General features: G+C 51.3%; 1 protein-coding gene across 7 annotated transcripts; it reads left to right on the top strand.

The window, feature by feature from the left end:
* The first annotated feature begins 1,847 nt into the window (after positions 1-1,847).
* LOC103219957 (macrophage-capping protein) lies at positions 1,848-27,785 on the top strand. 7 transcript variants are annotated; one of them, XM_038007182.2, is made up of 10 exons: positions 1,848-1,865; positions 20,424-20,459; positions 20,625-20,797; positions 20,899-21,053; positions 21,252-21,416; positions 23,296-23,445; positions 23,790-23,882; positions 24,417-24,549; positions 26,927-27,015; positions 27,594-27,785. In XM_038007182.2, the coding sequence occupies exons 2-10, from the start codon at positions 20,437-20,439 to the stop codon at positions 27,657-27,659; spliced, it is 1,047 nt and encodes a 348-aa protein (XP_037863110.2). In that variant the 5' UTR covers positions 1,848-1,865; positions 20,424-20,436; the 3' UTR covers positions 27,660-27,785. The 7 variants fall into 7 exon arrangements, with proteins under 7 accessions (XP_037863110.2, XP_072879231.1, XP_007968225.3 ...); XM_073023130.1 differs by lacking the exon at positions 1,848-1,865 and adding an exon at positions 2,495-2,511; XM_007970034.3 differs by lacking the exon at positions 1,848-1,865 and adding an exon at positions 8,490-8,576.
* The last annotated feature ends 106 nt before the right edge of the window (positions 27,786-27,891 follow it).

Raw genomic sequence — 27,891 nt, 5'->3', positions numbered from 1 at the left:
GGACTCCCTCACACTCACCTTCTCTGGTTCTCTGGATACCTCTGGCTGACCTTCTCCACCCCACTGGGTCCTTTCCTCTATTTGCCTTCCTTAGCGGGAGCGGCCAGCGTCTTGTTCCTCCCCTACCCTCTCACTCCTCCACCAAATGTAACATGGCCCTGCTTAGGCTTCCTTCTTCAGCACAAAGCCCGGGAGCCAAGCTTCTCCTGCTCCCAGCCCCTCTTCTACCCTCCCCTTTAGGAGAGACTGGACATGGTGTCTCCCCGACATCTCCAACCCCACCTCCTTCCTTGATGGTCCTGGAGGGTCCTGAGATCGATCACTCCCGCTCCCTTTTACCAACAGAAAAGCCGAGGCCAAAGAAGAATGGATGTTGGCCAAGGCCATACGATGTACACGGAGCCAAAGCCACAGTTCCCTCATCCCCTCCCGGGCCACTGTGGGGACCTGAGCAGTCATTCCACAGGAGAGGGCGACCCCTGGTGGTTAGGAGGGGCATGGCAGCCTGTCGCTCATTTCCTGGGCCCGGAGGCTGATGGTGGAAGAGGCGAGGCCTGGAGGACCACCGACCCAGGCTTTAGTCATCAGGAAGGTAAATAAAGGCAAGGCCCATGGAGCGAAAGAACCCAACTTTTGCTGGGCTTTGCCCTTCCTTAGCCACATTCCCTGTAATGACCTAACAATACTGCTCTGTGACTTTAACTGTACCCTGCTGATTTGCTGATTGGATCTTTAAGGGGCAGGAATGGGCATTAAACGGCTTTTGGCACACTGCGTGTCCCAAGGGTCATTACTGACTTTGGGGTCTGGTGCTAAGCCTTGGAATGCAGAAGCTCACATTCTGATAATAAGATTTCTAATAATAAGAGAATGGGCTCACGCCAGGTGCAGTGGCTCATGCCTGTCATCCCAGCACTTTGGGAGGCTGAAGTGGGCTGGTCACCTGAGGTCAGGAGTTGGAGACCAGCCTGGCCAACATGGTGAAAACCCATCTCTACTAAAAATACAAAATTTAGCCAGGCATGGTGGTGTGCGTCTGTAATCCCATAATCTCAGCTATTTGGGAGGCTGAGGCAGGAAAACCGCTTAAGCTAGGAGGCAGAGGTTGCAGTGGACCGAGATTGCACCACTGCACTTCAGCCGGGGCGACAAAGCGAGACTCCGTCTCAAAAAAAAGAGAGAATGGACTCTTCTTAAAAGAGTCCAGGGACTTAGTCAATAGCTGTCTCCAAGTTTCTATGGTACCTATCTCTCGTCTCTAGGGGCAGAAGGGCTACTCGACAAAAGGCTGATTGTTGTAACAGAAACACTCAGAAAACCGAACCTTTGAGAACTTCCCAAGCAGAAATGGGCATGCTTAGAGACCACTCGACCAGTTAATACGAACCCCACATCTGCTATCAAGAGAGTCTGGGCAATCTACTTTGAATATCCCTTCTGGAGCTGTTTCTAGGTTGTTTAGAGATTAAATGAAGTGTTTCTAGGAAGTAGGTCGCCTAGACCTAATCACACAAGAATGACATCTCACTGACACACAAGGTCATGGCTAAACCTTCTTTGACTAGCTATTTTCCTCCTTCCTTGATGATCCAGGATGTAGCAGTATATGCCCAGATCAGGAAGTGTAAAAGCTGAAAATGGAGTTAGAGACAGAAAGTCCAATGAGTTGCTGGCCACTGTGGTGTCACTGCTCCCGATACAGGTGTAACCTGAGTCTCCCACTTGGGAGCCAGAAATCAGCTGAGAAGAGGCCTCTGGAAAGAGGCCACCCTGGCCCAGGAGGGTGGATGAAGTAGGGCCTCAGTACAGCTCATCCCACCGAGCAGGCCGGACCCTGAGTTCCTGGCTTGCACTGAAGGGTCTGGGTAAGTCCCTTCTGTAGCGCCTCAGAAGCTCTTTGGGCAACCTGGGAAGTTAGGACAAGAGTTCTGACATTTGACCCTGAGGTGTGAGGAGAGTGCTTTGAGAGAGAGCATGGTGAATGCGAGTGACCTGGTTATTACCTCCGGGCAGCCTCCTAACCTCACCTTGACTCTGCCATGCAAAATTGATGCCTGGGCGCAGGGCGCCGACGATGGTCAGATACCGCGGCCTGAACACCCTGGAACCTACATCCCTGACTTGGAGGACCCAGGCCTTCCGGGGGCTTCTCCATGAGTCCTGCAGGTCACACAGGGACCCTAACGGACCTAGTCCAGTCTCAGGGTCTGGGCTGCTCCTCCCTCCAGGAATGGGAGTTTACTCTAGGCGATGGAGGAAGGGTTCAGGAGGCCACTCTGCGTCCCTATTAGGCTGTGGGCCCAACCCCCCGCCCACCATCTTCTCCCACGGCCCCAACCTCGTAGGGAGGGCACGGCGGGGCTCAGGTTCGCAGAGAAGGAGGGCTCGGACCAGCGACTCCAGGGCAGAGCGGCGCGTGCAGGGGTGGGGAGCTGGGTTTGTGAGAAGAGAAGGCCATCTCCTCCCCAGCAGGAGAGCCTCCACCCAGCCACCGGAACCCCACCCTGCCTGGTGCGTCCGGATCAGCACCCAAGGCCCCGCCCCACGGCCCGCTGCCTGCCGGGATTTGTAGTTTGTAGGGGTAGGGCCAGAACGCGCGGGCGCGCGCAAGCGTGTGTGTGTGTGTGCGTGTGTGTGTCTATGTGTCCGGCGGGGGGGGGGGTGTCTGTTGTGCTCCCGTCGCGCGCGAGCGTGTGTGTGTGTGACTGTGTGTGTCCGGGGGGGGGGTCTGTTGTGCTCCCATCGCGCGCGAGCGTGTGTGTGTGTGACTGTGTGTGTCCGGGGGAGGTGGTCTGTTGTGCTCCCGTCGCGCGCGAGCGTGTGTGTGTGTGACTGTGTGTGTCCGGGGGGCTCTGTTGTACTCCCGTCGGGCGCGAGCGTGTGTGTGTGTGACTGTGTGTGTCCGGGGGGCTCTGTTGTACTCCCGTCGGGCGCGAGCGTGTGTGTGTGACTGTGTGTGTGAGAGACTGTGTGTGTGTGTGTCCGGTCTGTTGTGGTGATCCCGTCCCCGAAGGCCTTCCGGACCTGGGCTCAGCAAAGGCACCGCAGGCCGCAGCTTCCGAGACCCCGCCCCGCGGCCCACGGTCTGCTGGGATTTATAGTTCGTAGGGTTCTAGGGCTCTGGCCGGGCGTGCAGCTCTCCTGAGTCCTCGTTTTTCTCGTGAGCCCTGAATCTGGACAGTGGGCCCGGCGCAAGGCCCGCGACTCCAGCTGGGCTCCCAGTGGCACTTTCTGCCGATCCTGAGATGTACCCGCCACGCCTACGGGACTAACCTCTAGGTGGGCAAACTGAGGCACAAAGAGGGGCGCGCTCTGGCCTGAGTCGGCCCTCTTGTGAGAATTTGGACTGGGAGACCCAGCCCAGGCCTGGCAGGCAAGGCTGGGCCAGGCGAGGTCCTGGGCCCTTTCGATGTAAGAGTGTGCAATCAGTAGTGTTTCACAATAATGAACAGGCCTACCCAGGACTGGCTGTGTATATTAGCGCTGGTTACCACAGGCTTGACGGATCAAATTTTTATTTGGCACCACTACAGAGGGGAGCCCAGGGAGGGAGGAAGTCTCTTGTGACCAAGAAAACTTATGGTCCACCCTGGCCTTCAACTCTGCTTTAACGATAAAAATAAACCGGGTTTGGGAGGGGGTGAGGAGGAGGGGTGTTTTGTAAACTGTAAAGTGCGGAGTATGAGTGAGGTGTTATTATCATCAGGATCAGACCTGAACGCACTGGAGAAAAGGTCTGGGCCTTCAAGAGCCTCGCCTTAAAAGGGAGGGTATGGCCGGGCGCAGTGGCTCACGTCTGTAATCCTAGAATTTTGGGAGGCCGAGCCGGGCAGACCACCTGACATCAGGGGTTCAAGACCAGCCTAGCCAACATGTCGAAACCCCATCTCTACTAAAAATACAAAAACTATCCGGGGGTGGTGGCACATGCCTATAATCCCAGCTACTTGGGAGGCTGAGGCAGGAGAATCGCTTGAACCCAGGAGGCAGAGGTTGCAGTGAGCTGAGATTATGTGATTTTGTCACTACCCTCCAGCCTGGGTTACACAGTGAGACTCTGTCTCAAAAAAAAAAAAAAAAAAGGAAAAGGGACGGTACACTTACTATAATTATGTAAGAAATCCCCTTTGGGAGAAGCTGGGTGATAAGATTTCCCTAGACCTTTTTAATTTTTTTAAGTGGGGTGCAGATGGGTCAGGAAACTCAAAGGTTACAGAGCCCTTTCACTTTTTCTTTGCTTGTTGACAATTTTATTGAGATATAATATACCATATAATTCACCCATTTAAAGTGTACAATTCAGTGTTTTAGTATGTTCAGAGTTGTGTAACCATTATCACAATCTAATTTTGGAACACTTCATCATCCCCAAAATAAACCTGTACCCATTAGCAGTCCCTTCCCCAACCCCCTCCATCCTCTTCAGCCCTAGGCAACCACTAATCTACTTTCTATAGATTTGGCTTTTGTGAACATTTCATATAAATGGAACCATACAGTATGTGTATGTAACTGGTTTCTTTTGTAACTGGTTTCTTTCACTTAGCAACATGTTTTCAAAATTCATCTAGGTTGCAGCATCTATCAGTACTCAGTACTGTTTCTGCAACTTTTTGTGAGTCTATAATTATTTTGAAACATATTTTTTTAAGCAAGGTATCTAGAGCAAAAGCTGAGACCAGACGAGGTGGCTCAGGCCTATAATCGCAGCACTTTGGGAGACTGAGGTCTCCTGAGGTCTCCTGGATCACTTGAGGTCAGGAGTTTAAGACCAGCCTGGCCAACATCGTGAAATCCCGTCTCTACTAAAAATACAAAAAATTACCCGGGTGTGGTGGCACATGCCTGTGATCCCAGCTGCTCGGAAGGCTGAGGCAGGAGAATGACTTGAACTCAGGAGGCTGAGTTTGCAGTGAGCCGAGATGGTGCCACTGCACTCCAGCCTGGGCGACATGAGCCAGAGTGTGCCTCACATAAATAAGTAAGAGCTGAGCTAGCTCTTTGCTCTTTGCATGTGAAAGGACTCGCAGCTGGCGCCAGCATGCAGTGATAGTGGGGAGGGCATGGACTCCCACAATGTGGCTTCCCACCCATCCTCTACCGCTTACTAAGTGGGACCTAAAACAAGTGATTTTGACCTACTTTATCTCTGTTTCCTCCTCTGTCAAAAGAGGATAATAAGAGGATCCATATTAGAGAGTAAATGCGAGGATTAAATGAGAAAATCATATCAAAGATAGCACCTGGCATACAGTGGCAGCACTCAGTAGTGTTGGTAGGTAGATGAGTAGGACTCGTCCCCCCATCCCAGGCACCTGGTGCCCTCCCCAGACCACTCATGCTGTACTGGACAGTCCCACTTTCCCAAGAAGTCACAAGGAATTCCAGCATGTCACTGTTCTGGTTGCCCCTGAGCACCTATCAGTGATTTAAGAAAAGGCAAAACCAAAGTTTTGGTTTTGAGCTTTATTCAGAAAATATGGCTACCCAGACCCCTGGCCATTCCCCAGGGCCTGTGAGGTGATCCAGAAAAATTCATTTGCAAATCAAATTTAATGACTAGAAGCATCCCGAATCAATGTCTTCAAAGGAATATTTGGGGCAGGTGAGGTGCCTCACACCTATAATCCCAACACTTTGGGAGGCCGAGGCAGGAGGATCACCTGAGATCAGGAGTTCAAGACTAGCCTGGCCAAAATGAAACCCCGTCTCTACTAAAAATACAAAAAAATTAGCCGGGCGTAGTGGCGTGTGCCTGTAGTCCCAGCTAATCAGGAGGCTGAGGCAGGAGAATCACTTGAACTGGAGAGGGGAACGTTGCAGTGAGCTGAGATTGTGCCATTGCACTCCAGCTTGGGCGACGAGAGTGAGACTCCATCTCAAAAAAAGAAAAAAAAAAAAGGAATATTTGGGGGACTTTTGATGCTGGAATTAAGCATTGCAAAAGATCCCTGTCAGTCCCCCGTGATGAGGAAATGCAACTGCTCAGCATGAGCTGTGCCTCTGGGTTGGAATTAGAGGAGCCAGAAGGGACCCTTCGAGTCTAGTGCTTTCATTCACAGATGGGAAACTGAGGCCCAGAGAGGGCCACATGGCATGGTAGTTAGAAGACAGGTCAGGAACTTGCTAGGAAGAATCTTGCAATTTCAGAACTTCTCAGCACTGGAAATGAGTCCATACCCTGAGATTATGGACACAGAAGCAGAAAGCTGATTGTCCTGGACATCCCCAGACCTTGGCCAGAGCCCAAGCAGCCAAGCCCGGAAGCCAGTGTCCAGTGCTTCTTTCTCCTGGTTTTCTTCAGCCAGATGTTCATCCTAGAAGTAGGAGTTTATTAATAATGGTAATGGTACCTTGCATTGTCCAGGCCTTCATTCTTTTTGCAGATCCTCCCGGCTGGGCACAGTGGCTCACTCCTGTAATGTCAGCACTTTGGGAGGCCGAGGCAGAAGGATCACTTGAGCTCAGGAGTTCAAGGCTGCAGTGAGCTATGATCATGCCACTGCACTCCAGAGCCTAGGTGACAGAGCAAGACCCTGTCTTTAAAAAAGAAAGAAAAAGAAAGAAAGAAAGAAAGAGAAAAGGAAGGAAGGAAGGAAGGAAGGAAGGAAGGAAGGAAGGAAGGAAGGAAGGAAGGAAGGAAGGAAGGAAGGAAGGAAGGAAGGAAAGAAAAAAGAAAAAAGCAGCCTCTCATTGAATCCTCACAACCTTCCAAGGTAAGAGGATGGGGGCTTCTGTGGTTGTTTCACAGGTAAGGAATCTGTGGCTAGGAAGTCTTAAGGGATTATCCCAAGGCAACAGAATCTGGGCAGTATTAGAATGTGGGGGTTTTGCTGTCTGATCTGTTAATACATTCAGTAAAATTTTTTTTGAATGCCTATTACCTGCTGGGTGCTAGGCAGGATGCTGAGGTTGCAAGGATGACTTGACATGGTACCTGGCTAGAGGTGCTAACATTGTGGTGGAGGAGGCACCTGTGGTACACCATAAAACATGGTGGGGAGGGAACTTTCCAGTGTGATAGAAGTGTTTTATATCTTGGTAGGGATGTGGGTTACATAGGTGTTGCATCTGTCAAAACTCATTTAAATCTACACATGATTTGTGCATTTCACTATAAATTTGACCTAAACAAAACAAAACTGAATGCTCTGGGAGGACTATTGAACGACCTTGGAGAGACCCAGTTGTCTGGAAGCAGGCCAGGCTGCCCATGGATCCAAGTCCACTTTTGCTATCGGGTATGCCTGAGAAGTGTTCCATGGGGGTGTAGATGCAGGTGGCCCAGTGGCTTGATGTCCAGAATACCTGGGGAGCCTGAGGTGGGAGTTTCAGAGGAGGGATATTTAAGCTGAGTCTGCAGAGTGAGCAGAATTGGTCAAAGAAAGGCAGATAGTAGGCAGAGGGAGATGGTTTCTGTGCACTCCTTGCTGGAGTGTGCTTGTCTGAGGTCAACCAGATAGCAAGATTGTTTCCTTACCCTAGGCCCCACCCGTGGGCTTCAGAAAAACTTATTCTGGTTGGGATTTTTGAAGCTGCCTCCCAGAAAATTATCTTACCACTGTGTCACGAGGCCATGGCCTGACCCTCATGCTCTTTGTCAACTGACATCTCTCATGGGTTGGCTATGTCACATTCAGGAGCCAAAGCGGAACTGTAGACCCTTCACTGTCCAACACATTTCCAGAAGGCCAGGCCTCCTGGTGCAGACACTGGTTGGCCTGTTTTCCTCTGAATAAAGAACAGAAGGATCGGGTGTTGCAGGTCAGATCAGCCTGGGTTAGAATCCTGGTTCAGCGGTTGGGTGCAGTGGCTCGTGCCTGTAATGCTAGCACTTTGGGAGGCCAAAGCAGGAGGATCGCTTGAGCCCAGGAGTTTGAGACCAGCCTGGGCAAGAGAGTGAGACCCAATCTCTCCAAAAAAGAAGAAGAAGAAGAAGTTAGCTGGGCGTTGGTGGCACATGCCTGCAGTCCCAGCTACTCAGGAGGCTGAGGCTGGAGGATTGCTTAAGCCTGGGAGGTTGAGGCTGTAGTGAGCCATGATCACACCACCGCATTCCAGGTCCCGCGACAGGGAAGACCCTGTCTCAAAAAAAAAAAAAAAAAAAAAAAAAAAAAAAAAAAAAAAAAATCTGGTTTTGCTACTGAACTAGCAGTGTGACACTGTGGACAAGTTACTTACCCTCTCTGAGCCTCCTCAAGACTTCATGTTTCCAGCAGGAATAATGATGGTAGATGTGAGGGCGCACCAAGCACATAGTAGGCTCTCACAGAACAGTAGCTAGTCACAGGGTGATTGAGGCCGGGGGCCTAACGATTGAATGGAAGTGAACACTGCAATTCTCTCGCAAAGTTTACAGCATAATAAGCTTGTCCTTAGCTTCCCCTATATCTTCCTTCTCACCCCCAATTCTAGGACCCTTTCGGGTGCCCCAGTCTCCCATAGGGGCGCCCCGCCAGCTCAGACCGGCCGGGCCCCTCCCTCTGACTCACTGCGGGCGGCTCCTGGCTGCGCAGCTCCAGGGGGCGGGGGGCGGCTGAGACAGCGCCCAGAGCCCCAGAGCAAGGTGTTGGCAGGCAAGTAGCGCGCTTCGGGGTCCGGTCGCCGGGGACCCGGGCTCCCTCTGTAGGGGTCGAACGGGCTTAACCGGTTCGGGAGCGCCCCGCTCCCTCCTCTTCTCCCACAGCCGGGGGCCGCTCTTAGAGGCGCGCCGTTTCCTGGCTTCCTGTAAGAAGAGGCGGGAGAGGTTGGGTCTGTGCTAAAGAAATGCTTTATTTTACTTCATTTGGGACAAACTAAGCAGTAGTGCTCAGGGGAGACCACAAGGGTAGGAACACTGTGCGTCTGGTAAAAAACTAGTTCTAGAGCGTCGTTACCAGATAACTTATTAGCATGTGCATTGAGTTCCTAGCCTCTCCCAAGAGTCCTCGGCTGAGCGACCGGCCCTTTTGTTTCTCTGTTGTTGTTTGTTTTTGAGACGGAGTTTTGCTTTTGTTGCCCAGGCTGGAGTGCAATGGTGAGATCTCGGCTCACTGCACCCTCCGCCTCCCGGGTTCAAGCGATTCTCCTGCCTTAGCCTCCTGAGTAGCTGAGAGCTGAGATTATTGGCGCCCGCCACCACGCCCAGCTAGCTAATTTTTTTTTTTTTTTTTTTTTTTTTTTTTTGAGACGGAGTCTCACTCTGTCGCCCAGGCTGGAGTGCAGTGGCCGGATCTCAGCTCACTGCAAGCTCCGCCTCCCGGGTCCACGCCATTCTCCTGCCTCAGCCTCCCGAGTAGCTGGGACTACAGGCGCCCGCAACCACGCCCGGCTAGTTTTTTGTATTTTTTTTTAGTAGAGACGGGGTTTCACCGTGGTAGCCAGGATAGTCTCGATTTCCTGACCTCGTGATCCGCCTGTCCCGGTCTCTCAAAGTGCTGGGATCACGGGCTTGAGCCACCGCGCCCGGCCTAAGTTTTGTGTTATTAATAGAGACGGGGTTTCGCCACGTTAGTCAGGCTGGTCTCGAAATTCTGACCTCAGGTAATCCGCCCGCCACAGCCTCCCAGAGTGTCGAGATTACAGGTGTGAGCCACTGTGCCCAGTCAATTGTTTAGCTGTTATGTGGAAAGCTCTCCCTCGTTTTTTTTTTTCTGTGGTGATGGGAGAGGCTTTAGCCTAGAAAGGCTGAGTGTGAGGAACAGTGATTCCCATTGATCCTTGTCCCCTCCGTGGGTCACACAAGCCAGAACTTAAGAGCTACCCAAGGTATGCGCTGGTGTGACCAACATCAATGAACCTTTCCAGCGCTGGGGCTGGGAATGGAAACAGGAGAGTACTCTGCGGGGAGGGGCCAGGCACATTGCTACCCTCTGGTGCTGCTGGCACAGTGAAAACTAAAGGGAAGAGAAAGAAGTTTGGGTTTATTGAGCATGTATTATTTGCTCATTAATCATAGGATCTCATTTCCTCTTCACATTTAACTGTGTGCACGTGTTATAGATTGGGGCACAGGGAGGCTCCAGGAGGTGAAGTCACTTGCACAGCGAGTGAGGAGCCAAATTGTCTAACTCTTATCACTCTACCAGGTTAACTGCCCAGCCTCTGGTTTTGTGGGAACTAGGCCCTACTGAGATTCCAATGCAAACTATCCTTTTTTCTCTTTTTTAAACTTTAAAGTTCAGGGGTACATGTGCAGGTTTGTTATGTAGGTAAACTTGTGTCTTGAGGCTTTGTTGTACAGATTATTTTGTCTCCTCGGTATTAAGCCTAGTACCCATTAGTTATTTTCCTGAATCTCTCCCTCCTCCCACCCTCCACCAAACTACCCTATTATTATTGTTGTTATTATTATTATTTGAGACAGAGTCTTGCCCAGTCACCCAGGCTGGAGTGCAATGGCACGATCTCGGCTCACTGCAACCTCCGCCTCCCGGGTTCAAGTGATTCTCCTGCCTCGGCCTCCTGAATAGCTGGAATTACAGAAGTGCGCGGGATTACAGGTGTGAGCCACGGTGCCCGGCCCACACTACCCTATTTTTAAGGCTGGCAGTTTGGTCATGGAGACACTTGGAAGCTAGCTACAGGCCATGTTCTTTGGGGAGAACATTTAACTTCCTGTCTTGCTCTAGTGAAATTTTATCAATTTCATTTCAATAAGAAACATTCATCCAGTTTTTTTGTTTGTTTGTTTGTTTGTTTGTTTTGAGATGGAGTCTTGCTTTGTCTCCCAGGCTGGAGTGCAGTGTGCCATCTCCGCTCTCTGCAGCCTCCGCCTCCTGGGTTCAAGCGATTCTTCTACTTCAGCCTCTGCAGTAGCTGGGATTACAGGCACCCATGACCATGCCTGGCTAATTTTTGTATTTTTAGTAGAGACTGGGTTTCACTGTATTGGCCAGACTGGTCTTGAACTCCTGACCTCAGGTAATCAGCCTGCCTCAGTCTCCCAAAGTGCTGGGATTACCGGAGTGAGCCACCATGCCCAGCCCATCCAGTACTATAATTTCTCCAGACTTTTCCTATGCAGTCAAATAATGAGGTTTGGTTTGAAGGTCTGCTAATTAGGAAGACTTGTTCTAGATTTTGCTCCAGTGCCCCAGGCCTTGACCCTGAACCTGGAGCCTTGTCTCAAGCCAGCCTGCTGACCAATACCTTTCCAGGACAGGCCAGCTTGGCTCCAAGCGTGGCAGAGGAGCCACGCTTGTGTGGCTGCATAACTGGGTGCTCACTTTCTCCTGGAGCCTCATACCGAGTCCGCTCATCCTTCCCCCAGGGATTCAGAAGGGAATGGGAGCCTCCCTTGCGGGGGCTTCCGCTCCCTGTGTGTTTGTGGGCAGTCTCTTGTGCTCTCAGGACCTCAGTGTCCTCCGGAAAGCCAGTGAGTTGGAGGAGACGTGCTTTAGGGTGTGGTCTCGGTCCGGTGACTGTGATGTAGGAAGGATAGTTGCCCCGGGCCAATTCTGGATGGGCTGTCTCTCAGAGGGCCCAAGGCCCAAAAGGCATGTTGATAAACATCTGGTGAATGAGAAGCAGATCAATGGGTAGAGGCGTCAGCGTGGCATGCGGAAGATGGCAAAGAATGTTTTATGGCCTCAGCCACTCCCTGAGAACTGAGCTTAGCCAGGCGCAGTAGCCGGTGCCTGTAATCTCAGCACTTTGGGAGGCCGAAGTGGGAGGATTGCTTCAGCTCAGGAGTTCTAGACCAGCCTGGGTAGCAAGACTCTGTCTCCAGAAAAAATAAAACAATTAGTCGGCGTGTTGGTGCAGGCTTGTGGTCTCAGCTGCTCAGGAGGCTGAGGCAGGAGGATCGCTTGAGCCCAGGAGATCAAGGCTGCAGTTAGCTGTGATCATGCCACTGCACTCCAGCTTGTGTGACAGAGTGAGCCCTGTGTCAGAAAAAATAAAAATAAAAACCAAAAAGCTGATCTTAAAAAACGTCAAACACTTGCTTTCGGGGCAAGGAGAAAGACAAGTTGAGGGAGGAGGAAAAAGGGATGTGGAGCCAGTGACCCTGCCCAGGAAATGTGACTAACCCAGCAGCGGTGGGAGCTGTGCAGCGCCTGCTCCAGGCCCTGAATGGAGAGCATGGCTTTCCTTGCTGGTCTCAGACTCAGAGATGCCCTCCCTGATCTGCCTTGGCCGTGACCTGCAGCGGGCTCAGGCCATTGTGATGGGACTGTGTGGATCTCCAGCCTCCCTGTGGGCCCCTCTGAGGAGACGGCCTGGCATACCCACTGCCCACCCCAGTGCTTGCTCTTCTGCTTCAGGCCTACTGGCCTCCCAGCACTGCCTGCCCCTCCCTGTCGGGGGACATGGCCTCCACACCGGCTGGGGAAAGAGCCCAGGGGTGGGGCTGGTGGGTGGGGCAGGCAGAGAAGTAAGAGGGAAGTGAGAAGCCGGGTGGGGCAGGCTGGAAGGAAGACGAACCTACGAAGCAGAAGTAGGAGCAAGAAAGGAAGGTAGGAGTGTTGAAAAGTGAAGGTGGCAGGGTGGCTGCCAGCGAGGCTAGCTGGTACCCTCCTGGGTGGGCAGGCGAGGGCCGGCGGTGGTGGTCTGGGAACAGAGACCCACATTTCTGGATATCACTTTGTGCCGGGGTGGTGTTCCCTCAGCCCACTGTCCTGCCAGCCTAATGCCAGGCTCCAGGCACCTAATCTGATGGCAGCCGCGAAGCTGCCGGGGAGGATGGGTGGGCTGTGCCCACGCTGCACGTGGAGGGACTCTTGGGTCAGGGCTTGTCCCAGCTGTGCCAGACCTCCTGAAAGAGGCCACCACACTGCTCCTGAAGGCCCTCAGCCAGACTAGAGGTGAAATCAGATTAGAAGCTGCCTGTCCCCAAGACAGGACTGTGGTGTGACTGGCTATTTGGTTGCGAGTGGCTTGGGGAGGGGGCAGGGCAGTCCTAGCCATTTGAATTCAAATGCAAGTGGCACATTTGATTATTTTGCAAACTCTGGAAGACCTTGGCTGAGGGTCTAGGTGGACTGTCTGAGGTAGGATGTGGGGAGGGAGGAAGTGGTGGAACCTGGGGAAGGGTAGGAGACCTATTTGGTATCAGGGGAAAAACCATTTGGAATCCCCAAATGAGGCCTCTGGACCCAGATTCTGAGAATGCCATGTCCCAGGCTGGGAGAGCCGGTGTGGTTTCTAGTGTGGACACCTACCTCTCCACCCCTGCTCCAGGAGAAGGGGAGGTGCTGTTTCATTTCACACCTAGGGGCAAGCAGGGACTGTGAAGGGAAGAGACCTACTGGGGGTCAGTGAAATCAGGATCTGAGGAAGGTAAAGGTACCACTGGACCCCGGCAGGATTTTTGTCCCTCTGATGGCTGTCAAGTCTTTCCTTAAAGGTGTGTGTAACGGCACCCCCCTCTCCCAGGTCCCCCAGTGTGTCCTCAAAGACAGCCTAAGTCAGGACCATGGGATAGGCAGCAGGGCTTGCCTCCTCCCCACCCCCAGCCCCGTGGCAGTCTGATGGGACCTCTAGCCCCTGCTGTCTGCCTCCTGGGGCTGCTCCAGCCTGTCCCAGCCTTTTGAAATCCTGGGCTATCCCTTAGGTGCCACCCCAGTCTAATAATCGGAGCCCAGCAGGTCCAGTTAATCGAATGCATTCTTTGAGCACCTGCATGAGGTTCCCGCTAGATCTAGAGGCAAAATACACTTCCTGCCCTACAGGACCCCACAGTGTGGTAGTGGAGATGGGCAGGTCCGTAACTCACCACACTATGGCAGAGTGGGGAAAAGTAAAGTCTTTAAGAGGTGTAGAAGAGGCTGTTTGGTAAGGTGGTGAGTTCCCCATCACTGGAAGCCTTCAAGCAGAGGATGGTAAGGGATGCTATAGAAGAGATTTCTGCATTGTGCGTGTGTGGGTATGTGTAGGGTGGTGCAGGCAGAGTAGGACTAGATAAGAACTTTAGCACTTTCTAATGCTGACATCTGTGATTCTGTGACATTCTCCACCTAGAGGAAGTTTGTCTGCGGTTTCACTGGGTATGATGGCTCCCTTGTTCACTGCACCCTGCAGCTAAACCATGAAACATGGGCTATTCTTTGTCTCTGTGTACCTCTCCCCCAGTGCCAAGCCCCCAGCACAGACCTTGAGTGGAGTTGAATAGACTCATTCCTGGGCTGCTTGAGGAACAGAGGCATCAGATGTGTCCTCTGTGCCATCACGTGCCACCATGCTTCAGTTGAGACATGAAGCAGCCAGGTTATGCTATAAAACAGGCTAAAGTATGTGCTCCCAGGGGAGAGGGCTGGGAGGACTCCCAGAGAAGGTGGAGGCCACTGAATGCCCTGAAAGTTGCCTTGGACAGCTGGGGCTTGATACAGGCCTGGAAGGATGAGGAACCTTTTTTTTTTTTTTTTCTTTCTGAGACGGAGTCTTGCTCTGTTGCCCAGGCTAGAGTGCAGTGGTGCCATCATCTCAGCACACTGCAACCTCAGCCTCCCGGGTTCCAGCGATTCTCCTGCCTCGGCCTCCTGAGTAGCTGGAACTACAGGCATGCACCACCATGCCTGGCTAATTTTGTATTTTTAGCAGAGATGGGGTTTCACCATGTTGGCCAGGCTGGTCTTGAACTCCTGACCTCAGGTGATCCACCCGCCTCAGTCTTCCAAAGTGCTGGGATTACAGGCGTGAGCCACTGCGCCCAGCCTAGGATGACGGGGCTTTAATGGATATAAGGGTGAACGTGGACACTGAGGAAGCTCGAGGAGCTGTGGGCTTGGACAGAGGGCTGGGAAAGGGGAAATAATGAAAGGCCAGAGGTCAGGGTGGACCCTTCCCCAGGAGAGACTGGAACAAAAGGACAGAGATCTGATGAGGCAGCAGGAGTTTCAGCCCTGACCAAGCATTAGAGTCATCTGGAGCTTCTCAAACACTGATATCCAGGCTCCACCCAGAAAGTCTGGTTTTAATGAGTCCAATACGGAAGCTAGACACTGGGGTTTTTCTTTCTTATTTTTCTGTAAATTACTTTTTTTTTTTTTTTTTGAGACAGAGTCTCACTCTGTCGCCCAGGCTGGAGTGCAGTGGTGTGATTTCGGCTTACTACAACCTCCACCTCCCAAGTTCAAGCAATTCTTGTGCTGCAACCTCCCAAGTAGCTAGGATTACAGGCATGTGCCACCACGCCCAGCTAATTTTTATATATTTTGTAGAGACAGGGTTTCACCATGTTGCCCAGGCTGGTCTTAAACTCCTGAGCTCAAGCATTCCACTCACCTCGGCCTCCCAAAGTGCTGGAATTATAGGTGTGAGCCACCATGCCTGGCTGGCACTGGGGTTTTTCAAAAGCCCCCAAATGATTCTAATGTGCAGGCGAGCATTTGACACTGTTCTGGACAGAATTCACTGGAAGTACTACCATCACTTTGAGCATATGTTCAAAGTATGGGTGATCAAGCCTCACTCCAGACCTGTGGAATCAGATCCTCAGACCAGGGGCTTGGGCACTGTTAAAGAAAAAAAATATGGACCGGGCACAGTGGCTTATGCCTGTAATCCTAGCACTTTGGGAGGTCAAGGTGGGTGATCAGCTGAGGTCAGGACTTCAAGACCAGCCTGGCCGACATGGTGAAACCTCATCTCTACTAACAGTACAAAAAATTAGCCAGGCGTGGTGGTGCATGCCTCTAATCCCACTGCACAGGAGGCTGAGGCAGGAGAATTGCTTGAACTCAGGAAGCAAAGGTTGCAATGAGCTGAGACAGTGCCACTGCACTGCAGCCTGGGCAGCAGAGTGAGACTCTGTCTCAAAAATAAAAAAAAAGAAAGAAAATTACTAAGAGGAAATGTCAAGGATAAAGAGATGCTGGCTAGACTGACCTAATAGGATTTTTTTTTTTTTTTTTTGAGACGGACTTTCGCTCTTGTTGCCCAGGCTGGAGTGCAATGGCGTGATCTTGGCTCACCACAACCTCTGCCTTCCAGGTTCAAGTGATTCTCCTACCTCAGCCTCCTGAGTAGCTGGGATTACAGGCATGCGCCACAATGCCCAGCTAATTTTGTATTGCACCCGGCCCCTAACAGGATTCTTGCTTAATACAGGCCAAAGTGATCAGACATCACGGGGCGGCGGGGGCAGGGGGATGAGGAACCCATTCAGATATTGACGATTATCAGATTGACCAGATATCAAGGGTAGGGGGTTCTGGCTAAATGGCCTTAGCAGGGTTCTTTTGCTAAAACTGGATTTTTCAAGCACACAGATGGGCCTACAGGGAGGTTCAGAAGCCTGATTAAAGTTTGGCCAAGCAAAGAATATTTTTCAGTACCAACATTTTAATCAGGTCCCATGGTCATTCTAACAGGCAGCCAACCTCCTTTCTTTTCTCTTTTTTTTTTTTTTTTTTTGAGACCAAGTCTTGCTCCATTGCCGAGGCTGGAGTGCAGTGGCACAGATCTTGGCTCACCGCAATCTCCACCTCCCGGGTTCAAGTGATTTCCGCATAATTTTTGTGCTTTTAGTAGAGACGGGGTTTCACCATGTTGGCCAGGCTGGTCTCAAACTCCTGACCTCAAATAATCCACCCACCTCGGCCTCCCAAAGTGCTAGGATTACAGGCCTGAGCCACTGCACCCTGCCTGCCAAACCCCTTTCATCCAAACCCTGATGTGGCTCTCTGGCATGTTGGCTGATTTTGAGTTAAACACAGAATGAAAAATAGTAAAGCTGACAATTGGCACACTCCACGTCTCATTCCTTAGCTCTCCCTGATGGCTTCAGCTTGGGGCAGCCACTTCACCATCTCAGGCCTGGGTCACAGGCCGGGCTGCCTGTTGCAGGGGATGTGGGCGCAGCATGTGATCCTCTGTGGGATGGAGAAACCTTAAAGTTTCCCTCTGCAAACCTCTGCTGTCTGTGGCTCCTCCTCCGGAATCGTGGTGCCAAAATATGCCTTCCACTATTTTGTAGGTTGGGAAAGGAAAAGGAAAGTCATAATTCACACAGCATTTCACATCCATTATCACTGCCCTTGACCCGTCCCTCTTTGTTTCCTACTCAGACTTAATACCTTCTGCTCTGTCATCTACCTTCCCCTGACCCCCAACTTCCCTGGCCCCCGCCAAATGTTGCACTTCCTGATCCTGCTGCCCCAGCCCCCAAGGATCTCCTGATGGTGCCAACTTGCATTTTTACCCTCCAATTCCCCAAGCCCTTACCCCGTGCCACTGGGGCTCACCTTACACAGACTCTGTCCGAATGGATGCACAGCATGAATTGTATTATGTACGGAGTGCATGCTGGCTCTGTGATCTCTGCATTTTGAGCCAAAAAAAGAAATCCTCTAGTGATGGGAACCTATGAAAGCGACAGTGAGTGGAGCTGTAGCGCTTACATTTTCTGAATTTTTTCAAAAGATAATATATTTTTTTTAAATGCTTGTGTTTAGCATTTTTTCCTTTGAATGACTTTTGTCCAGAAAAAGTTACTCCCATTGGCCCACAGAATAAGGATGATGTTCATCATTCTGGCATTTGAGGGAAGCTGGGCGTACAGAATTGATAGCTGATGCCTGGGAGTGGGTGAAATTTCCCAGGGAGGGAGTTTAGAATTAGAGCAGCCATTAAGTATAATGTTAGGTGAAGGGTTTGTTTGTTGTATTTTAACAGATGCCTTTTTATCAAGTTAAGGAGGTTTCCTTCTATTCCTAGTTTGTGGGTAAAAAAAAAATTTTTTTTTCTTTTTTTTTTTGAGACAGGGACTCACTGTCATCCAGGTTGCAGTTCAGTGGCATGATCTTGGCTTACTGCAGCCTCTACCTCCTGGGCTCAAGCGATACTCCCTCCTCAGCCTCCTGGGTAGCTGGGATCTGGTATTACAGGCTTGCACTACCACATTTGGCTGATTTATTTATTTATTTATTTTTTGAGACAGAGTCTCACTCTGTCACCCAGGCTGGAGTGCAGTGGCATGATCTTGGCTCACTGCAACCTCTGCCTTCTGGGTTCAAGCAATTCTCCTGCCTCAGCCTCCCGAGTAGCTGGGATTACAGATGCATGCCACCACGCCCAGCTAATTTTTGTATTTTAGTAGAGATGGGGTTTCACCATGTTGGCCAGACTGATCTCGAACTCCTGACCTCATGATCTGCCCACCTCGGCCTCCCAAAGTGCTGGGATTACAGGTGTGAGCCACTGCACCTGGCCTTGGCTGATTTTTAAAATTTTTGTAGGGTTGGGGTCTCCCTCTATTGCCCAGGCTTGAAAAAATTTAAAACTAGGAATGAATGTAGAATTTTGCTAAATGCTGTTTCTGCATCTATTGAGATGATTACACATAGATGTTTGTTAATAGGGTGGATAGCATTGATTTTCAAATTTTGGTGGTTTTTTTTTTTTTTGCATTGTGAGCTGCTTTATTTATTTATTTTAAATTTATAATTGACAGATGATAGTTGTACATACTTAGCAGGTGCAGTGTGATGTTTCACTGTATAATGATCAAATCAAGGTAATTAGCGTATCTATCATTTTAAACATGTATCATTTCTTTGTGATGATAACATTCAAATCCTCTCTCCTGGCTATCTTGAAATATACACTGCATTATTATTAGCTATTGTCACCCTGATTTTCAGATATTAAACCAACCTTGCATTCCTGGGGTAAACCTCATTTGGTCATCATGGTTTATTTTTTGTATATTATTTGATTTCGTTTGCTAAAATTTTGTTAATTTTCTTTTTTTTTTTTCTTTTTTTTTGAGATGGAGTCTCACTCTGTCACCCAGGCTGGAGTGCAATGGCATGGTCTCAGTTCACTGCAGCCTCTCCCTCCTGGGTTCAAACGATTCTCACGCCTCATCCTCCTGAGTAGCTAGGACCATAGGCACATGTCACCACACCCAGCAAATTTTTGTATTTTTAGTAGAGATAGGGTTTCACCATGTTGGCCAGGCTGGTCTCAAACTCCTGACCTTGTGATCTACTCACCTTGGCCTCCCAAAGTGCTGGGATTACAGGCATGAGCCACCGTGCCCAGCCAAATTTTGTAAATTTTTTAATGTGTATGTTCATGAGCAATATTGATCTGTAATTTTCTTTTTGTGTAATTTATTTATCTGGTTTTGTTATCAGGAGAATGGTGGCAGCATAGGATGAATTGAGAAGTGTTCTGTCATCTATTTTTTTTTGAAGATTTTGTGTATAATTGATATTATATCCTTTTTAAATTTTTGGTAGAAATTACCAATGAAGCCATCTGGGCTTGGGTTTTGGAGGGAATGAGTTTTTTACTACAGATTTATTTTCCTTAATAGATATGGCCACTGTTCAGATAATCTGTGTCTTCTTGAGTGAACTGTCATAATTTGTATCTATGAAGGAATTTGCCCATTTTATATAAGTGGTTGAATATATTGGCATAAAGTTTTTATAATATTCCCTTTATCCTTTTAATATCTGTAAAATCTGTGGTGATCTCATATCTCTCATTTCTGTATTGAGATTTGTGTTTTCTCTTTCTGCTAATCAGTTTGTCTAAAGATTTATCAATTTTATTGGTTTAAAAAAACAACTTGCCGGGTGCAGTGGCTCATGCCTGTAATCCCAGCACTTTGGGAGGCCGAGGCGGGTGAATCATCTAAGGTCAGTAGTTTAAGATCAGCCTGGCCAACATGGTGAAACACTGTCTCTACTAAAAATACAAAAATTAGCCAGGCGTGGTGGTGTGGGCCTGTAATCCCAGCTACTTGGGAAGCTGAGGCACAAGAATGAGTCAAACTCAGGAGGCAGAGGTTGCAGTGAGCTGAGATCACACCACTACACTCCAGCCTGAGTGACAGAGTGAGACTCTGTCTCCAAAAAAAAAAAGCCAACTTGAGGCCAGTCATGGTGGCTCATGCCTATAATCTCAGCACTTTGGGAGGCTGAGTTGGGCAAATCACTTGAGGTCAGGAGTTCAACACCAGCCTGGGCAACATGGCAAAACCCTGTCTCTACTAAAAATACAAAAATTAGCCAGGTGTGATAGTGGTGCCTGTAATCCCAGCTACTTGGGAGGCTGAGACCAGAGGATTACTTGAACCCAGGAGGCGGAGGTTGCAGTGAGGTGAGATCGCACCACTGCACTCCAGCCTGGGCAACAGAGTGAGACTCAGTCTCAAAAAAAAAAAAAAAAAGATTCATTACTCTTCTCTCGTTTCTGTTTTCTGTTAATTTCTGCTCTTATTTTAATGTCTGTGAGATCTCAGAAGAGGGAAGACCCTGGCCCAGGGGTCAGAGACCTTATTTCCATGAACCACTCACTAACTGTGTGGCCTTAGACTTAGAATTTCTGAGACTCATTTTCTTTGTCTGCATAATGGAACTAGGGCTCCTAGAGATGAAGTAGTTGATGAATATGAAAGTACTTGGCTACTGGGAAGGGCCTTTCCAGTCCCACGTGAGAGGTCCTTTTTGCAGCATTTGTAATAATAATGGCTTCTTCTTGCTTTCCAGATCTGAAGACAGCATGTACACAGCCATTCCCCAGAGGTAAGCTGCATGCCCCATCTCCTTTCACAACTTCCCCTTCTTCACCTCCAAGGGCTGCCCCTCCCCACCGCTCTCCTCATCCCCAGACTGCAGTCGCCAGGCCTGCCCAGGGCTATGCTTGGGCCAGTGGGTCCAGGCTGCTGTCAACCCTCTCTCTTCTCGCAGTGGCTCTCCATTCCCAGGCTCAGTGCAGGATCCAGGCCTGCATGTGTGGCGGGTGGAGAAGCTGAAGCCAGTGCCCGTGGCACGAGAGAACCAGGGCATCTTCTTCTCGGGGGACTCCTACCTAGTGCTGCACAATGGCCCAGAAGAGGTTTCCCATCTGCACCTGTGGATAGGTAAGGGGATCTGGATGGGGGAAGGTTGGGCCCAGGCAGGGGAGGGAGGGGTCTGGCATGGATCACAAGGGCCTTGCCCTGCCCTCTCCCACTTGTCCCAGGTCAGCAGTCATCCCGGGATGAGCAGGGGGCCTGTGCCGTGCTGGCTGTGCACCTCAACACGCTGCTGGGAGAGCGGCCTGTGCAGCACCGCGAGGTGCAGGGCAATGAGTCCGACCTCTTCATGAGCTACTTCCCACGAGGCCTCAAGTACCAGGTCAGAGCCCACCTCCAGGCACCCCCACCCTGCAGCTTCTCTCAGAGCCAGCCCCGCTTCTGGCTGGTTCTTAACTGCAGAAGACCCGGGTGCCTTTGGGGCTGGATCCCCACCTTTCTGCCCGTCTCCCAGTGGGATGGGGTGCAGAGGGCTCTGGGTCTCCTGTCAGTCCACTCAGATGGGCTGTCTGGGCTGCAGGAAGGTGGTGTGGAGTCAGCATTTCACAAGACCTCCACAGGAGCCCCAGCTGCCATCAAGAAACTCTACCAGGTGAAGGGGAAGAAGAACATCCGTGCCACCGAGCGGGCACTGAACTGGGACAGCTTCAACACTGGGGACTGCTTCATCCTGGACCTGGGCCAGGTGGGTAGGCTGGCCAGACTGAGCACTCCATATTGGCACCATCCTTTACAAGGACAGAGGGGCAGGAGGCCAGGAAAGAGGGAGAGAAGCTGAGAAGCTGTAAGCCCATTCCAAGTCAGAGCCCTCTGACCATTGGAGAACATCCCTATATTTGTAAGGACTGATGCCAGCCTCCTTCTGCCATCTAGACATTGCCTCTGATGCTCTGGAGCTTTCTCCCCCCTCTTGGAAGCCTCTGAGTTCACTGCCTGCCAGACCATTCATTAATTCAGTCACTGATCTCTTCATTCAGTGAATCTATGATGCCCTCTCTGAGCCAGCACAGGGACCATAAACGCTCGCTCTGGGGAGGCAGCCAAGATGGGCCGGTCACTTGCCATAACCTGAGGCAGGATGTGATGAGGACTTTAAGGGGGACAGCTGCCATGTGCTGGGGGGGCTTGAGGCAGGGAGGGGCCCTCTAGCCTGAGCCGAAGCCAATTGTCCCAGGAAGGTGACATTGGGCTAGACCTATAGAAGGGGAGATGCCACTCCAGGCAAAGGGAGAAGGTGAGCTGAGCCACCAAGGCGGGGAAAGGTGCAGACATGCACACACCAGGGGTCTAATGAGACTGGGACCCGGGCTGGGGGACAGGAGCAGCGAGTGGGAAATTGCTAAGGAAGGTGGAAGGTGATCCCCAGGTCATGAGGAGATTGACTGGCTGAGGAGTATGGGCTGCATCTTGTGGCGGTGAAGATTTGGGGCAGAGAAATCAATCCAGGAGCTCTTGGTGAGGAGGCCTACACGTGCTGAGACAAGGAAGGGGATGGGTGAACAGACCTCTCCATTACCAGAAGAGGAGAGGTGACAGGGGCTCTGCCAGGCAGGGCGGTGGGTAGGAGTGTGAGATGCTGCGCTCAAGGAGACATTCAGCCATTCACCCATCCAGTCCTTCACTCAGTCAGTCAATATTTATTTTGCACCTAAATCCATGCCAGGCTCTGTTTTAGCAGTGGACCCACAGCAGTGAGCAAAGCCAAACAAAACCTTCATGTCCTAATGAAGCTCACTTTCTAGTAGGTGGAGATAGGTGGTAAGAGACGATTAAACATAGGAGATATGTGATGGGAAGAAAAAGAGGCGCTGGGCGCAGTGGCTCACGCCTGTAATCCCAGCACTTTGGGAGGCTGAGGTGGGCAGATCACCTGAGGTCGGGAGTTCGAGACCAGCCTGACCAACATGGAGAAACCGCATCTCTACTAAAAATACAAAATTAGCCGGGCATGGTGGCACATGCTTGTAATCCCAGCTACTCGGCAGGCTGAGACAGGAGAATCTCTTGAACCCAGGAGGTGGAGGTTGCGGTGAGCTAAGATGGTACCATTGCACTCCAGCCTGGGCAACAATAGTGAAACTCCATCTCAAAAAAAAAAAAAAAAAAAGAAAAAGAAAGAGGCTTGAGCCCAGCAGTTTGTAACCAGCCTGGGCAATATAGTGGGACCCCATTTCTACAAAAAATTAAGAAATTAGCCAGGCATGGTGGCACGTGCCTATAGTCCCAGCTGCTTAGAAGCTAAGGTGCAAGGATTGCTTGAGCCTGTGATGTCGAGGCTGCAGTGAGCCATGATCATGTCTTTGCACTCCAGCCTAGATGACAGAGTGAGACCCTGTCTTGAAAAAAAAAGAAAGGAAGACAGATGGCAGGTGGGCAGAGAAACAGTTGCAGAGGGTGGTCGTGGGCATTCTCAGAGAGCCCTCTGTGCTTTGCTCTGCCTTCCTGATTGTCCTGCCTCAGGGACAGTTCAGAGAGGAGAGAGGGAGAGCTGTGGGCCCTTCTCTGAGCCGGGGAGCAGGATACAGGCACCTGGCTCTGACCCGGGCTTTCCTGCTTCCCTGCAGAACATCTTCGCCTGGTGTGGTGGAAAGTCCAACATCCTGGAACGCAACAAGGCGAGGGACCTGGCCCTGGCCATCCGGGACAGTGAGCGACAGGGCAAGGCCCAGGTGGAGATTGTCACTGATGGGGAGGAGCCTGCTGAGATGATCCAGGTTGGGGGACATTGGAGTGGGCAGCCGGGAGCCTCTGCTTGAAAGTGGCCAAGAGAGGTGGTGATGAGCTGAGGGCTGAGGGTGGCCGGTGGAGGGTGGCAGGGGGCATCTGGGGTACTGCCTTGGGCTGTGGCCAGCTCACAGGGTGCCCCTCTGAGTAGATGCTCATCCTCGAGGCTGAGCAGCCTCGCTGGTGGGGTGGGCTGGACACTCACCTCACCTCTGCTGGGTGCCCTAGTGCAGGGCACAGTTTGCTCCACCAGAAGCTGTGACCCTGGGCATGATGGGCTGGGAAGTTCCAGGGCAGGGGTCCCTATAAACCTGACCTGCTCCGGCCCCTGCAGGTCCTGGGCCCCAAGCCTGCTCTGAAGGAGGGCAACCCCGAGGAAGACCTCACAGCTGACAAGGCAAACGCCCAGGCCGCAGCTCTGTATAAGGTGGGCCCCACAAGCCTGCCCTGGGACCCGGCAGCAGGGAGGGTGGGAGCCTGCACAGCACAGCTGCGTGCAAGCAGGGTGGAGGGGAGAAGGCAGGGGGAAGGTGGGGCTGGAACCGGGGTGGGAGGTGGGGAGTTATACAGGACTGGGAGTGAGAGGAGGATGGGGAGTGGGCGGAAGGCAGGCCCTGCTGAGATGAGTGCACCTCACTTCCAGCCCATGCTTGGTGAAGGCTTGAAGCCAATGCTGAGCTTTTCTTTCTTGAATTCTGTGCATTTCTTTGTAATTTGGAATCCACCTAATTTCCAAATGGGTTCGGGGCCCCTGTGCTGCAGGGATTGGGGTGATGGGAGGGAGTGTGGCTGCCTGGAATTTGCTTTTCAGGTCTTCACTCTCTTGTCTGCTCCTGGGACCTGGGCGGTGGGCAGTGGGGCAGAGTGGGAGGGAGCAAGGGAGGGCCAGCCTCCCCCTCCTCAGGCTGAGGTGAGGGCTGGTGTGTGGGGGGTGAGATCAGGCACTGTCCGTCTTCCCCAGGTCTCTGATGCCACTGGACAGATGAACCTGACCAAGGTGGCTGACTCCAGCCCCTTTGCCCTTGAACTGCTGATATCTGATGACTGCTTTGTGCTGGACAACGGGCTCTGTGGCAAGATCTATATCTGGAAGGGTACGTGGCTCCTCTGTAACAGCCTGAGATGCCTGTAGCTTCTCTGACCTGGGCAGGCTTCCCTTTGCAGGGCTCAGCCTGTCCAGCTGCTTGTAAAAGACAGCCTCAGGGAGCCTACGTGCTTCTAGCTGGCCATTTTCTCTCTCTTTAAAAAATGTTTTTTAAAGATAGAGATGGGGTCTCTCTGTGTTGCCCAGGATGGTATCAAACTCTCGGGTTCCAGTGATCTTCACCTTGGCCTCCCAAAGTGCTGGGATTACAGGCGTGAGCCATGGCACAGGCATCACTGTTTTCTTTCTTTTTTTTTTGGAGACTGAGTCTCGCTCTGTCACCCAGGCTGGAGTGCAGTGGCGCAATCTCAGCTCACTGCAATCTCCACCCCCTGGGTTCAAGCGATTCTCCTGCCTTAGCCTCCCGAGTAGCTGGGACTACAGGTGCCCGCCACCACGCCCGGCTAATTTTTGTATTTTTAATAGAGATGGGGTTTCACCACCAGGCTGGTCTCAAACTTCTGACCTCAAGTAATCCGCCTGCCTCGGCCTCCCAAAGTGCTGGGATTATAGACATGAGCCACTGCCTCACCATTTTCTCTTTGCTGTTCCTACCTCCTAAATTCTAGACAATGACTCTGAAACTTCAGCAAGCCTCAGAATCACCTCAGGGCCTGTTTAGATGGCTGGGCTCCATCCCCAGGGATTCTGACTGATTAGGTCTGGAGTGGGGCAGAACGGGCATCTCTACCAAGTTTCCGGGTTACGTCTGTGCCGCTGGCGCCAGGGACCACACTTTGAGAACCACTGCCCTAGCCAAGCTCTAGACTTTCAGGGCTTCTGGGATCCCTGATCCTGGGATTCTGCCTCAAGGTTTGACAGAAATGAATTTTAGACAACTTAAACATCATTTTATGCAGTGAGTGGTGAACCTGTAGAACTGGTTTTTCCAAGAGATTCTATCTTCTGGAAATAGAAACACTGTTGGGCAGAGCCTGTTCTACTTGGTTTGACTGAAAATGAAACAAACTTGTTCTGAGTCTGTCTAGGGTCTGAGAATTTTCAGCAATAGCATTTGCTCAACACCCAGTCGTGGGGTCAACCAAGGCAGAGAAAATGCGAGACCCTAGCCTGGTCAGGAAGGCAGACAAGTAGGTGGGTATCTACAGATAGCTGCTACCAGGCATTTCATAGTATTGCTTCTGAAACTCAGCAGAGATAGAGGTGAAAGGAAGGAGCTGGGAGCAGCAAAAGTGGGAAGAGAGAGGCGTGCGTGCGCGGCAGGGCTGCCTTTTCTCTACTGCCAGAGGGCACATATCCCATAGAACCAATGCCAAGCAGAGGGGGGTTCCCAGAGGCCCACAGAAGCATGTGTAAACCGGAGCAAGGAACCCAACCACTATGGAAAGAGAAACCAGAGGAGAAACAGGAGACTTGGGAGGCCAGGAAGAGAAGGATCTCATGGGTAGGGGGGCAGCTGGTCAGTTGACAGAGGAAGGAATCCAGCATATTAATTTCAGATACATTGTAGTTCATGGCATTTTATAGCCTGCCTAGAGAGACAACCACATCATGGCATCGTTTCGGCATCATTTCCTTGGAAAAATGTGTGGCAGCCTGGGCAACGTGGCAAAATATCACTTCTCTACAAAAAAACAAAAATTAGCTGAGCGTGGTGGCGTGCACCTGTGGTCCCAGCTACACGGGAGGCTGTGGTGGGCGGATTGCTTGAGCCTGGGAGGTTGAGACTGTAGTGAGCTGTGATGGTGCCGCTGCACTCCAGCCTAGGTGACAGAACGAGACTGTGTCTCAGAAAAAGTAAAAATAAAAAAGCCTGGAATGAGCAGTTTGAGTTCTCAGGACTGCCAGCAGAAATGACTGGATTATGTGGGGTCTTCATTTTTGTAAGCACTTAGTTAGCATAACCGTTAGGCCAGTGTAGCCCTGCCAGCATTATGGGAGTAAGTTCACCTCTATAATAAATTGTACCCTTTGTCTTATTTAGTTTTTCAGAAAAGGCTTGATGAACTCAAGAGGTGAGGGGTCCTGGGGGAAAAGGAGACCTGTAACCTCACAGTCTGATGCTAGGGTGAACACCTGTTCCTCTCCCTGAAATATTCAAGGGGCCCAGGTTAGAACAGGTTTGCATGATCAGACCCGGGCAGAAGAGGGGTTTTCATCTACCTTGGTGCTACCAGTGTGGGAAAATTCTTAAGGGACTGACTCCACATCTCCAAAGAGCCCCTCAGCATTCTTGAGACCCCTGGTCTATTTATTGTAAAAATTGCTGGCTCTTCTGTGGACTCCCTTAAATTTCCTCAAGAAAAATGGGATGGGGGCTAAAGAGGGTCCCTGATCTTTTTTAAAATCTCCTTCCTATGATCCAGGGCGAAAAGCGAATGAGAAGGAGCGGCAGGCAGCTCTGCAAGTGGCCGAGGGCTTCATCTCGCACATGCAGTACGCCCTGAACACCCAGGTGAGGAGATGCCCATGCCCCCAGCCCTCCTCCTAGGGCTCTTCCTGTGGCCCCTGACCCCTCAAATTGGCCAGGAAGGGCAAGAGCGCCTCGGGCACTGTCAGGAACAACCAGGCCTCCCTCTTAGACCCATCCAGTGAGAAAGCCCATCTCAGTCCTTCAAAATGTCAAAATACTTATTATTTTCAAAGAGGATGTTGGGCAGCACTCCCCTGGGCACACAGAGAACTGGGTGCTCCTCCTCTGGGCGATTGCCCCTGGCTGGTGCCACCCCTCCAGCCGCAGCACAGTGTCCACAAGTCATCCCGCGGGGAGCTGACAGGGCTCACCTACAGTTGGTGGCGTTTATTGAACTGTGCATCCACGTCCTTGAAGCAGTCTGTTGCTTCTGTCTGCGTCCCTGAAACCTTGGTTCTCATCTCGTGGCTCATCCAGGGGAGCTTTCCTGGCCTGGACTGCACATGGACTCAGGCCGGGCGCCCACACTCTCCTCCCTGGCTCTGGCCCCGTCCTGTCCTCCCGGGCTGAGGCAGATGTGCAACTTTGTGAATCAGACTTCTCCCCCACTGTCCCTGCAGGTGGAGATTCTGCCCCAGGGCCGTGAGAGTCCCATCTTCAAGCAATTTTTCAAGGACTGGAAATGAGGGTGGGCGTCTTCCTGCCCCATGCTTCTCTGCCCCCCACCGCCTGCCTACTTCCTTCTCTGGCTGCCTGGTCAGTGCAGAGGTGCCCCCTGCAGGTGTTCAATAAAGGAGACAAGTGTTTTCCCAGCTCTTTTCCTGCACCGCCTGACCTGGGCTGATTCTGTCACCCACCTATTCACCTGGGTTCATCCCCATGCTGGGGGTGGAGTAGCACACAGATGACAATTGCACA

The sequence above is a fragment of the Chlorocebus sabaeus genome, chromosome 14 (genome assembly GCF_047675955.1).
Source record: "Chlorocebus sabaeus isolate Y175 chromosome 14, mChlSab1.0.hap1, whole genome shotgun sequence".
NCBI classification, from domain to species: Eukaryota; Metazoa; Chordata; class Mammalia; order Primates; family Cercopithecidae; genus Chlorocebus; species Chlorocebus sabaeus.
The sequence above is the reverse complement of the archived record's forward strand: the minus strand, read 5'-3'. Positions and strand labels throughout refer to the sequence as shown.